The sequence below is a fragment of the Cynara cardunculus genome, assembly GCF_001531365.2.
Source record: "Cynara cardunculus var. scolymus isolate 2C chromosome LG 10, CcrdV1, whole genome shotgun sequence".
NCBI lineage: Eukaryota > Viridiplantae > Streptophyta > Magnoliopsida > Asterales > Asteraceae > Cynara > Cynara cardunculus.
Window position 1 is genome coordinate 25373561 of NC_037537.1, and position 13856 is coordinate 25387416.

At 35.1% G+C, this 13856-nt stretch overlaps 1 protein-coding gene across 1 annotated transcript; it reads right to left on the minus strand.

Moving 5' to 3' along the window:
• Window positions 1–865: 865 nt before the first annotated feature.
• On the minus strand, window positions 866–11426 carry LOC112519899 (syntaxin-132-like). Its single transcript, XM_025128213.1, has 13 exons — window positions 11210–11426; window positions 9155–9265; window positions 9010–9066; window positions 5617–5665; window positions 5012–5100; window positions 4856–4929; window positions 4710–4752; window positions 4563–4623; window positions 4438–4463; window positions 4278–4355; window positions 3913–3993; window positions 1845–1910; window positions 866–1268 (listed from the first exon to the last, which is right to left on the minus strand). Exons 1-13 carry the CDS (start codon window positions 11225–11227, stop codon window positions 1095–1097), a joined length of 927 nt encoding a protein of 308 aa, XP_024983981.1. The 5' UTR covers window positions 11228–11426; the 3' UTR covers window positions 866–1094.
• Window positions 11427–13856: the final 2430 nt, after the last annotated feature.

Genomic DNA, 13856 nt, shown 5'->3' on the forward strand with positions numbered 1-13856 from the left:
ATTTTAGAAAGTCCAAGGGTTTATTTGTTCCAAAAAATTGTCCAAGGGTTTAATCGTTCCAAACAGTAAAGTCCATTGGGTTTTTTTGAACTTTTCCCTAAAATGTTAGACTATAAGACAATAGGAGAAAAATGCAGTAAAACAATGATTAAGACGTGAGTTATCACTGTCTTCAGGGTTGCGACTAATACACCCCAGAACTGCGTACTCAGTTAAACATATCCAACTAGACATGTTTGCCAATGAACATTCTGCATGAATTGTATGAAGGGTATGAGAAGATAAAAGAATAAACACACACACACACACACATATATATATATATATATATATATATATATATGCAATGATCGTGTGAGAAAGAAAGTTTAAGGTAAATACACGTAGGCGAAGGATCATGTGAGATGGAGAGTTAATGTGAGAAATGTAAGAAGAGATATGAACTTTTAATCACCTTTAATCTCAAACTCATTCATAATTTGAGCTTGATACAAGGATTGATCAATCTGGTGCATCTCATCTTAATGTATATCTAAAGGTGGAGATGACTTCGTACGTTTCTCATCTTAACTCTCCTTCTCACCGGAACTCAACCCCCTATGCGTCTTTAACTGATTTGGATAGGAGAATTGAATTTAGATTTGATCCAAACCACATGCTTGGACCAAATCGATCGCAATCCATGGTAAGGTTGGCAGCAAAGAAAGGGGCATATGATTTCGGTCTCTTTTTCCAGATATGTAAATATATAACCTTAAATAAGATTTTAAGGTGATGAAATCTTAATCATTCAAATATGTTACAAATTACCTAACAAATTCCAAAATAGCAAATAGTCATTCAATGGCACATAGAAACAAGTTAAAGAAAGTGAAGAATGGAATAAATGCTCTCAATTTACACAAGAATAAAGGATATAATAATGTTTGGCAATAGAGCACAAATTTGTACTCCCCAATAAAACCTCACACTCAAAAGGAAACAACATAGTCTTTGGCATATAATACGAATATTACTTCAACCTTAACCCCGAAGTAATATTTAGGAAGTCTGATTCCGATGGGATGTTTACGTTCACCACGAGTGAAAAGACGCTAAGCACCCTTGCCGCTTTTCCATGGCTTGAGCACACCAACAACGACGACTGCTATAATTATGAGTAAAATTATGATGGCGATGCACATCCACTTCCGTGAGTTCTTTTGTAGACTCTTCGCCTTGTAAAGGGCCTTGTTCCCATCCTGCACATGGTCTACTGCACTCGACACCTATTATGTATACCATTCATAAACCGGTTAAAAAGGAGTAATGGGTCAAAACAGTCTTTTAACCCCCCCCCCCCCCAAAAAAAAGTTTTATACCATCGAGATGATCTTTGGCCCAACAATAGAGCCCAACATCCCAGAAGGTCAAGAGTTCAAATCTCGGTACCATGCCGTTGGTGAAAAGTGTGTGCAGGTATTTTGACTTGTATAAATTATTATACACTTTAAAAAAAACGGAAAGAAACCAGTATGAATTTTTGAGGTCAAACACACCGTTTTCAACTTTAATATTAAAGTACTATTTTTTTGAAAAATTTAACGAACCTAATGATTAAATCAGAGTTGGTTAAAAGAGTATAAATAGCAGAAAATTGGTGATAAATTACTTGCAAACTCGATATCAGTTATGCATTTCAACAGTGTCGGGTTTGACCTCAAGAAGTCAAAAGGGTACTTCCTTGTTTTTTGAATTGAAAACCCATACACACATAATGAGATCTTTTGGCATAAATTTCTTTATGAAGTTCAGTTTCTCGGAGTAACACAGTGCAACAAGTTGTAGAAATGATTTTCAATCACCTGTGTCTCTATATTGTCTAGCATTTCTCCTTGAGCATCCACCAATACAGCCATATCCATAAATATCTGCACGAAAAGTAGTAATTGGGGTGACAATTTCACACACAAACAATATTCATTTGCAGAAAACATATAGTCCAAGCTATTAAATACACACACACATGGTTCTGTACTCCAGCATACAATCTGAACATAAAAAATTGGACCCTGATCCCTATAAGATAGAAGATATCTGTATTGTTTGTGTTATATCTAAATGATCTTCCCAATGAAGAGTTGGCATGATGCATGTTATCTGTATCATTTGCCCCTATTTCTCCTTTTTTGGAAGAACTAAGATTTACAATACATATTTAAGAATAAATGTAAACAATAGTAACCAGTATCAACTAATCAAATATAATTTATATGGCATCGTTCCAACAATTGGAAAAAGTATCCAATTTTCGTTAGTCTGAAAAAGAATCGTGTAACATTTGTAAAACAACTATATTAGTAAGGTAGTTGAAATGAAGTCAAATGTCTTAAACAGCCTTATATAAAACTCTGCATCTAAAAGGTCTATGGCCTCTCCCTCATCTTTGCTTTTGTGTGAAAGAAACGAGCATCACTTGCTAATCTAGAATTACCAATTTACCCATTGTCCTTGTTACAAAGAACTGATGATAGTGATTTGGTTATGTAGGATTAGTATAATTTGCTAGCAAGTAGATATCTGTTTTCCTTGGAACCAGACTTGCATGCACAAAAAAGAACACGTCTCTGTTCATATTACTGAAGGATACTTAAAACAGTTTGGTTAATAGCTAAACATTTCTACTAGCCTTTATGGCCAACCAAACATCGTAATTTGATGCTATGCATGAAGACATCATATCAATTTTGAAAGTTAAACATCCTTTGATTCTTAAAAGTCAAAAGAGCACACCGAGTTAGGAGAGAGAGTACTTTTACGTTTACTATTGGAAACCATTTGACCTGTAAATCCCAGACTTTTTTACTACCAACCCGTTTGACCCGCAGTTTGGGTCAACATCCCACTATAATAACAATACTAAAAACAGTTCAGTTGGGGCAAAAGTTGCCCAACAAGTTATACTTTCTGGTTCCAATAATATATTAACCAAAAGCACACATGACACAAGTAGGTCCTAGTTTCTTCAAAAAGTGACAACTATATAGACAAGTGATCAAAAGATTGAAGTCAAATAATGATATACTAATTGACTCAAAGTATAGGCTCATACTTAGTCCGGCAGTGCCTCTCAAATTACAAAACATTTGCCACGTGTAGGAATAGAATTATTTCCCACAGTGCTCCGTTGAGCCTCAGGTTGGAACTTGGAAGGCAGCCTATGCTCGGGGGATTTTCATTTACAAATATTTATCATAACTTTTGGAACGTGGAGTATCCTCGGCACTAACTAGACTTCTCATTATACATTCTAAATAGTTTCTTCTTGCTCTCTCTGTCCCTTGAGAAGTGCAGCAATTTCCACCTTGGAATGGTCCCCAAAAGTTGAAATATTCCCCATCATCATTACATTTTAAAAAATCAACGATGTTGTTTTGAGTCCGATAAGACTCCCTTATTTTGTTTATTAATGACTTAGACGTTATAAAAATAGTCAACCACCTTCCTAAGCCTATGTGCCCATTCAAATGTTGCATTTTCCATGGAACCAAAGGAGCATGCGATACTATCCTTCCAATAAAAATGCAATGATTTACTACGCTTTTTAGCTACTAAGCAAATAACCCAATAGATTGATAAATGTACATCACATCAAGGAAAAACGGAGGGAAAGTGTTATTTAAAGTACTTCAAACTTTTCAACAAAGATCCTTTCTAGTGGTGATATAGTGGGTTAGGCCGTGAATGCTTTCATTATGGAGGTACCCAGCTATAGTATGGTAGAAAAATCATAGATAGATCAACATGACACCAGAAATGAACCATGAAGGGCAATTAGCTAAATCCTAATTTCTTATCAATTGCCTCATGGTTATAGAATAAAATGTTTATTAACATTCTAGTTTTATAATATATGTAATTATATATTTGCACCTGTTGCAACTCAAGAAGCTTCCTTTCTACTTCTCTTACTGCATCATGGCGTTCTTGGATCTCTGCAAGGGTGTCAAGTACCTAAAGCAATACCAGAAGTAACAAATAAGACATGATCCAGCACAAACGCACAAAGAACCCGCCGCCTCCCCACACCCCAAGGAAACCCCGTACGGTTTGGAAGGAAAGTCCTTTTATGAAGTTTTTCTCTTGCTTCTTGCAAGAGACTATTATTGTGATCCATGTCCGTACCTTTTGGTCGGAAGGAGTAACCTTAATAAATTATATGAACTTTTGTACAATTTATCCAAACGTATTCATTTAACAGACAAGTGTGGGGGAAGACCCCAGAAAAAAAGACTAACCTGTCCTCGCCCTTGTTCCCGAATTGCTTTCTGAAAAATCTGTTCGCTATCCCCTGTCTCTATCAGTCGATCAATTGTCTGTAGGAAGCAAGGAATAATCAAAATATGTGCTTGTGTATGCTATAATCAAGATGGCTCGAAAATATAAAAAAGGTCTCACCTCTTCGTCGGCCCTGGTTCCTGTCACTGAAAATAGTCAAAAAAAAAAACATAAGTCAGATTAGATATGGGATTGTTAAAACATCCAGTTTCAGACTATCATTTTTGATGTTTAAGTCAAGTCACCTGTGTAGACACGCCTCTCGACCACCTCACGATGCTCTTGATGGATACTTTCTCTTAGCGCCTAAAAGCATCCATTGTAGCCGACAATTAAGAAAATATAGACAGAAGATAATAAATAAAAAGTAGATGATCCAGAACTACAGATACCTGAAATTCAGACATCTTGTCCTTAAACTTCTTCTTCAAGGAACTGCAAATGGAGATCACCATGAAACAAAGACAAATTTGAATATTCAGCCAATGCCTTTAATTCATCAAAACTCAGGTAGAGGCTAGCAAACATAATAAGTTACAGTGTAGTTGCTGTTCTTGATCGGTCTACTCCCGTCCCTTTTCCACATCCAGGCTTCTGTCTGTTGGCCAAGTTCTGGACGACAACAAGAAGTAGGAATTAGCCACTAAATAATTACAGAAGAGACAAGTTCACAATAAGCTGTTTATGATCTAACCTCCTTGTCAAGGTCCTCAATTTTTGATTTAATAAACCGAGCAATCTTTCCAACTTCATCCACATCTTTCTCCATGCGCTGCTTGATTGCTGCAAATTAACAATCCTTTAATTTATAACTTTTATATCAATAATTGAAAAGGTTTAAATTTTATTTATATAAATCAGGTGAGTGGCACAATAAGCAGCTTGTCATGCTGTGATATGTCCAACCCCATTCAGTATTTCCACTCATTTATGTGTATGTATATTACGCCATATGCTCCCTTCGTACCAAGAAAAGAGTCCACCACATTTTCCTTTTACCCGAAACAGAGGTCTACTTCAAAATTTAACATAAAGATAAATGTGACGTGTCTAGACCATCCTGTCTTCTTTGAGATCATGTAAATCGTGCTTTTGGTTAGTTTGTAATGTTCCAGAAAAAAGTTATCTTTATATTCCTTCTAGATTTTAAAGCTGACCCCTGTTTTCTGGGGGAGAGGGTATACAAAGTTCCCGGTATGAAGCCCATAAGGCCTTATTTCACTCTTTGCATGCTAACAGTCATATGACATAAATAGAAACAAGAACTGAACCAGAAGAAGAGAAAGAATTGAAGATTACCTTTCATAGCAGCAGCCTTGGTTACAGCCCTCGATTCCTCATGAGCATCCTGTGTAGAACTCCATTAACATAATTACTGTGATAACATTTTCTGAAACAAAGATAGCTCAAAAACTAATATTTGTTCAACGATGATTTGACCTATTGCAGAAGATAACATCAGTTCATGTACTGTCATAAAATTTGGTAGTATGAAAAAGTGAAATTTTCATGGTATGAACTTGAAAGACACAAGAATAACTGCATGTTTGACGTGACAACAAAATGTAGAGTCATGTGAACAACCAGGAAAAAGAGGAATTGGAACATAAAACTATATACAAGTTATAGTTCAGATTTCAAGAATGCAGCTTTGACATCTTTAAGGTAAACCATCCCATTCACTCCCCTGTCTTTCGACTCTCGGTGTCTGTGTCATCCCACCAAAGTGCTTTTGCCGACTACTTAATTAAGTTAACCATTATCATCCTAAACTTACAATGCTGCTATAAATTTCTGTCACACAACTAATTGAAGAATTTGCATAAAATTCAAATGGAAGGTGAGATATGATGTATGCCCGATAGAGTGGAGAAGTTGAGGTGCTAAGTGGTAATGGTATAAACACGTATGAATGGCATCAGCTACGGTCATCCTAATGAAATGATCTGGAATTGAAAAAGTATGTCAGTTGTTTTTTAAACACAAATTATTAAGAATCCAAATAACTCAAGAAGAACAAGACTGGACATGATGAGTTTTGCATAAGACAAAGAAGCAATGAGAAGCTTTAACATTATAAAAGGTGCATCAACTGAGGCACCCAAGTGCATAAACCTTCCATCAAGCCAGATGGCGATTTTGGATAGATTGGCATCATGCATCAAGAAGCCTAATACATTAAGAGACTATTCTTCCAGTTTGGACCCAGTATATGGATGAGAAGGATTGATACAACAAGCTATTCCATCTGAAAGCAAACGTCGTAGTATCAAATTCATAGTGATCAGTATAAGTCTATAGGGATTCAAAAGTCATAGGAAACCCTAGGCCGTTTCTAACTCAAACTTGATATGAGTTTTTTTCTTTTCCAAGTTGGGTAGTATCTATTCTATTCGAAAGTCTTCATTACAAAGTTCTAACTAACCTAATTCTCTCAAGAAGAAGTAATCTTTATAATATTTGAAGTTGAGAGGTAGGTGAGAATCTCAATTTCCGCCAAATCTATGACACATGATCCGAGCATATCCTCGAGAGTTTGAATGGTCCTTTCACTTTGACCATTGGTTTGAGGATGTAAGTTATACTCAATTTCACCCTTGTACCCAACTCTTTTTGCGAACCGTCCAGAAGTTGGACACAAAAAATTTATTTTCTTTTCCTTCCCCTTCAATTATACAAATGAAAAAATATTTTCCTTTCCCTCCCTTTCTTTTCTTTTCTCCCACGATTAGGGACCACAACGTAAGTCCTCAGTGAACTAAGGGGAAATATATGCTTTTGAGTTCAAATAGAAGTGCAGCGCAATCGACGGTTTCCACCCAATTCAACAATGGCATGAATCAAACAAGTTGCTCGGCATGACAAGCGAATAAATAATGGTAACTTCCTCTATCTCTTTTGCTTCATGATTTCCTTTCTGTTTTTAGTTTTTGTTCAAATACATTTTGATTTGTGTGTTTACAGTTTTTGTTCTAATACATTTTGATTTGTGTGTTTTCAGTTTTTGTTCATATACATTTTGATTTGTGTGTTTTCAATTTTTGTTCAAATACATTCTGATTTGTGTGGTTGTATGTGAACCTGTATTTAGGGTTCTGATAAAATGCAGTATTTTGAAATTCAGGTTCAAGAGCAGGGAATGGTAAGAGGTGCCACCGTTCTAGTCCTCAGGTGCTTCATGAGATTAGGCGTATGCAAAGTGTGTCAGTCTTCTCATTCTGGTTGCTTCTTTTGAAAGGATTAGCTGGAGTGAAAAGACTGACACACTTTTGCATACGCCTAATCTCATGAAGCGTCTGAGGACTAGAACGGTGGCGCCTCTCACCATTCCCGGCTCCTGAACTTGAATTCCAAAATACTACAATTTATCAGAACCCTAAATACAGATTCATGTACAACCACAGCACAAATCAAAATGCATATGAACGAAAACTGAAAACACACAAATCAAAATGTATTTGAACAAAAACTAAAAACAGAAAGGAAATCATGAAGCAAAAGAGAGAGAGAAAGTTACCATCATTTATTCGCTTGCCATGTCGAGCAGCTTGTTTGATTCTCGCCATTGTTGAATTGGGTTGGAACTATCAATTATGTTGTGCTCCAGCTCCCATTTCGAACTCAAAACATATCATGTCTAAAACTATATACAAATTATAGTTCAGATTTCAAGAATGCAACTTTGACATCTTTAAAGTAAACCATCCCATTCACTTCCCTATCTTTCGACTCTTAGTGTCTGTGTCAGCCCACCAAAATGCTTTAGCCGACAACTTAATCAAGTTAACCCATGCTGTCCTATACTTATGATGGTGCTATTAGATTTCTTTGTCACACAACTAATCGGAGAATTTGACTAAAATTCAAATGGACGGTGAGAATTTGATATACGCCCAGTACTATGTGGAAGTTGAGGTGCTACGGGGAATGGTATAAACACATGAGAATGGCATCAGCTACAATCATCCTAGTGAAATGATCTGGAAATGAAAAAGTTTGTCACTTGTTTTTGAAACAAACAAATTATTAAGAATCCAAATAACACGAGAAGAACAAGACCGAACATGATGAGTTTTGCATACAAATTTTTGGACAAAGAAGCAATGAGAAGCTTTAACATTATAAAAGATGTGTCAACTAAGGCAGCCAAGTGCATACGCCTTCCATCAAGCCAGTTGCCGATTTTGGATAGATTGGCATCATGCATCAAGAAGCCTAATACATGAAGAGACTATTTTTGCGGTTTTGACCCAGGACGTGGGTGAGAAGGATTAATCCAACAAGCTATTCCATTTGATAGCGAATGTTGTAGTATCAAATTCATAGTGGTTGATATAAGTCTAAAGGGAGTCAAAAGTCATAGTAGACTTGTTATGCAGATAATGATTCTAATCATTTAGGCCATTTAACATTCAACATTTTCATTTCATCTCATATGGTCATACCATACAATAGGAAATAAAGATATGATTTTGGGCCTTGTTTACTTGATATGAGGAGAAATCCAGATAAGACCGAAAAAGGATGGGTAAATGACTAGCATCCAAATATTTACAACTTTGTATCTTAAAGATCAGGTCTTTTGAATCACTTGCACGTGAAACAAACACAAACCAAGATGATAAAGATCTGCTTTTTTTCAAGAAGAAGTACTCTTCTTTGAAAGTTAGGAGGGAGGGGTCAGAGGGGAACCTGTAGTTTTTTTAATAGTTTATTCAGCTTCTCATATTGTTTCTCGATGTCTTGAACCTATCAAAAGAAATATCCAATTAGCTTTATGAGTTAAGTTGATGACATTGGACATGTAGAATGAAAAAGCGAATACTAGACAAGCCACCTTCTTGAAAAAATTATCCAAGCCTGAATCTCCAGAATTCACGTTTTGTTGTGTTCCCATTTCAAGATCTCCACCGCCATAATCTTGACCCCGATGGTTCTCAAATGAATCCTACAAACACCATTCAACAACTACATTGTAATAATCGAATAACAAAGGCTACGGAGGGAGGAAACACGTATACAAGAAGCACAAAAACTAATTTGCTCAAATAGCCAATACAAAAAAATGAAAAAAGGACCAGTTCTCAAATTGTCACATAAACTAATGACCGCAAGTTTTATTCTCGCTCAAAAATTTCACTGCATAAAAACATCAGCTTTCAAGTACTTAATTGTCACAAATGAAAACAAGCAAATATATTATTTCACTCTAGATGCTAATCTTAAGGGGGCCTTGGTTATAATGATAATAGAGGGGATGAGATGGGGACTTTATGGGTCAATAGGATAGATATATTGCATAACCCATATCCTTCTAAATTATAGGACTCTCAAACTATATATATATATATATATATATAGATAGAGAGAGAGAGAGAGAGAGGAAGGATCATGCGAGAAGTTAAACATTTTGCGTGAATGCGAGAAGTTTTAATATCATATACGATTACACTCCTTTGGGTGTGTTTAATCATGTATGATTAAGCGTCTAGGTGTTGTCAATGCAACATGTGTTAAATCATATATGATTTAAGCTTGTGTATTATGCGTGTAATCATATATGATATTGAAACTTCTCGCCTTCTCGCAAAATGTTTAGCTTCTCGTTTGAACCTGCCCCTATATATCCTCCCCCACAAACAGTTGAAGGCCGAATAAGAGAATTCCCAGACTATAAAATATTGGAAAACAATTTCAGATTTCAGTTCTTGAGAACAGACCACAACCATCATTTGCAGCAGCATCTAATAAGATCAATGAAATGTCATGAAAAAATGACTATGCAGAGGATATCCGAAACTGACCATAAAAAGCAGCAAGTACGAACTCGCTTCTTTAAATTACCTTTCATTATAGCATGTTATATCGGGGACAGAACTATATTAATAATTCAAATTTTGATTTCTATCTATGTCTGAACAATTGGTATTTACCATATACTGCTTAATTAACAACAGAAACGTAGCAAAATATTAGCATCGTCTGAGGGGCAGACAGTCTAGTCAGGCACTTGTCCCAAAACCTCCACTGCTAAGTGGAAACTCCTAAGTCAACGAACTTGTACCATCACCCGATCATTGCCATGTTATCGTTCAATTGATAGCTTGAAACCTTGAGCTCATACAAACTACAGAATCTCATACTCCTTTTTTCCCAAACTTAAGAATGCATTTTGCTTGTTAAAAATCAATTCTCAAAACCCTCCCATTCATGATGATACATCCGGCTTTTGAAAACAGTAACTATTGCAACCACTGATCCCCTTTTCACAGTTTGGGAAACAATTGAATGTCAAAGGAACTTCTTTAAATTCGAAAATTTATTTCATTGCATTTCGTTTCTGATGAAAATTCAGTAACAACATGAAGAGATACAAAAACTGCCCTAAAATAGGAAAGTAAAATATTGAAATGATACATATCAATTATAAAATGAGATAAATACAAATTTGATATCCAAAGTCAAAGGATCACAATCATAGAAAACGGCGAAAATAAACTCAAAGATCCATTTTAATTCTTATCCCTGTTACCAAAAACCAACTCCTTAGCTTGAAAAATACTTTTTTTTCCTCTCATTTTTTGTTCCTTTCGATGGGGCTAAATTCATAGGTTAAAATCTGTTAAAGTTCAATAAAACTAATTGATTACACAGTTGAGACTACTCGAACGCATACATGAATTCATAGTTTCCAGTTGATTACAAGGTTCAACACCAACATTTGGCACCAATAAAGATCAAATCCAACACAAGATCTAAAACACTAATCTAAAACTTGGTAACATCATAGAGAATCTCTATAGCAGTGAACAATGCAGCTTATTTTGGTCAAAATTCGAATTTGCCGTTACAAAGAAATGAAAAAGGAATAAATTTGTTAAGGGAAACTTACAGATAAGAGATCATTCATGGTGAGTTGAAGCTAGATCTTCTGGAGATGAGGGTTTTTGGTGAATCTTTTAGTTTTGGGGGATTTAAATCGGGTTTAGGTTATGGGTTTGGGTTTATTGAGGGAGAAGAGAGAGATACACCTGAATGGAAGCAAGCAACAACGAGGAGAGAGAGAGTGTGTGTCGAAACAGCAGGGTAGAGAGAGAGAGAGAGAGTTCGGTGACAGAATGTGAATACAGGCTTTTTTTATCGATTAATACTTTTTTTATCCTTATTTTCTTGCGTTTTAAATTGGATTTTTCCGTTATACATATAATTGATTTAAAGGTATAAATTCAAACTACAAGTGTGGTGTTTGATTGGTTTAAGTTTGGTTCTAAATATCAAAAGTATTAGGAAGTTTCAGATTCAAATCTAATGAGAAATAAAAATCTTCTTATAATCACGAAAGTTCAAATGCAGTGACTTTGAGCTATCTGCAAAATAAATGGTCGCCCTAAAATTAGTTGATTTGCATAGCAGGTTGGATATACAGTTTAATAAAAAAAAAATCAATTAATTTAAAAGATTAATAAATCAATAATATGCTTAAAAATTATAAAGCACAACCGACTAGGATTTTTAAATATTTCAAAAGATAATTAGATAAATAAATATATTTATGATAATATTCATAATATATATGTATATATATTTTGGGTTTTCGGACGAATCGGATGATCGAAAATCGAAGGAGCCGTTTACTAAACGTTTACCCGGTAAGTACTTACCGGGTAATTTTCCTCACCGGATGAACATGGCAAGGGCYAAAAATCTTACCCGGTAAGAACGATGATAAAGATTGAGAGTCTTACCCGATAAGTGAGGGTGCTGACTCTTACCCGGGTAAACGCTTTACCAGATAAATTGTTGCATTTGATACGTTTTGATCTACTACAATCTTACTCGATAAAATAAATTATAGTGTTGACTCGTAACAGTAAGCATTTAGGTAAACAGCCCCGAACACAAAATTTCCCTCAAAAGTTGGAGGTTCAGAGTATTCGGAATTTGCATAAACACCTTATTTTAAATTTGGTTTTATCGGACCATTCGAGTTTTACACACCCTTGGTTACAACAATATTTTTAAATTAAAAACCTCGCCTTCCCCCACCCCCGTTTTTTATTAAAAAGACAAAAATAAACAAAATTCAAGCGAAGTAAATTACACAAAAAAAAAAAACGATCATGTTTTCTCGTAATTTGACATCTATGTTGATATATTTTTCATTGTTTTTTCTTGGTTTTTCAGCATTTCATTTAGTTAACATTTTCTGCTGCATCTGACCCTTTTTAAATATACTTTAATATATTTTTTCCTTTTCTTTTTAATATCATATATATAGACGAAAGATCGTGTGAGAATGAGAGTTAATGCGAAAAGCGTAAAAAATGATATAGACCCTTAATATCCTTTAATCTCAAACACACTCGTAAAATTACGTTTGATATGGAGATTAATACAGTGCATCTCATCTTAATGTACACACCAAGGATGAAAATCTTTTCTTACGTTTTTTGTCTTAACTCTCTTTCTCACCGGAACTCAACCATATATATATAGGGTTGGATCGATCATACTTGAAGTTCAACACCAATGCGGTACACCGAGATGTATTAGATCAATTTCAGTGAGATTAAAAGTGGTCAAAATTTCAGATTTATTCTTATATTTCTCACCTTAACTCTTATTTTCATACAATCATTGATATCCTTGGTCTATATGTGTATACGTATTTCTCCTTCATCCAACTCTTCCATATATGTTATTTCCATCCAATCACGTTAAAATATTTTAATCGTGGAGGTTTAAACGAGAACACTTGCATTTTATGAAAACATGAAAACACCCTTATCACATGTGATAATACACGTGAAGGGACCCGGTCATCGTGCTTCGCGACATAGGTTGCTCCAAATGTCATATTCGTCTGTAATCTAGCATCACATGGATGGATTATAGTATTACATCCAGAACACTCTTATCATATGTGATAATACACGTTAAATGGCATAGTGGTGTACGAGCGACTTGACCCACAACTTAAGTCACGTCAAAGATCGTCTATGTCCCTGATTTAGTATCACATGCAAATCATATGCGATGGAATACAGTATGATTTAAAAGTGATCAAAGTTTAAGATTTATGCTTCTCAATCATATACAACACGTATATCATTACTGAACTAGCACAATGTTCCTGGGACTGTCACATATGAATAGACCGATACAGTGACCACAATATACATTAACAATATTTGACTTAATAAAGTATAATTGTAACACTGTGATACGTGTATTAAATCTGTGCATCTCCTCAGTGTCCCACTTGATAGTATTGTTGCCATGACCCAATATCTCTTACACCTAACCTAAACATCACTGAACATTTAAAGTTACTCTTTAACAGAAAATGGACAATGACCAAACTAACCTCACATTGCACAAATGCGAAAAAAGAGGATGAAAACCATAACAAAATGCAAACAGCAGGAAAAGATTCATAATAAACAAAACTGATGAAAGAAAACCAAAGTTTTTAACACAACATGAAAACTAAAAATGGACAATGACCAAACTGACCTCACGTCTCACAATTGATGTAT

What these genes read in the sequence shown, in the direction of transcription:
- LOC112519899 (XM_025128213.1), bottom strand. An exon ending in TCAAGAACAGCAACTACACT is followed by an intron (nt 4,753 to 4,855) that starts GTAACTTATTAT and finishes CTCCATTTGCAG; the next exon opens with TTCCTTGAAGAAGAAGTTTA. An exon ending in TAGACAATATAGAGACACAG is followed by an intron (nt 1,269 to 1,844) that starts GTGATTGAAAAT and finishes TATACATAATAG; the next exon opens with GTGTCGAGTGCAGTAGACCA.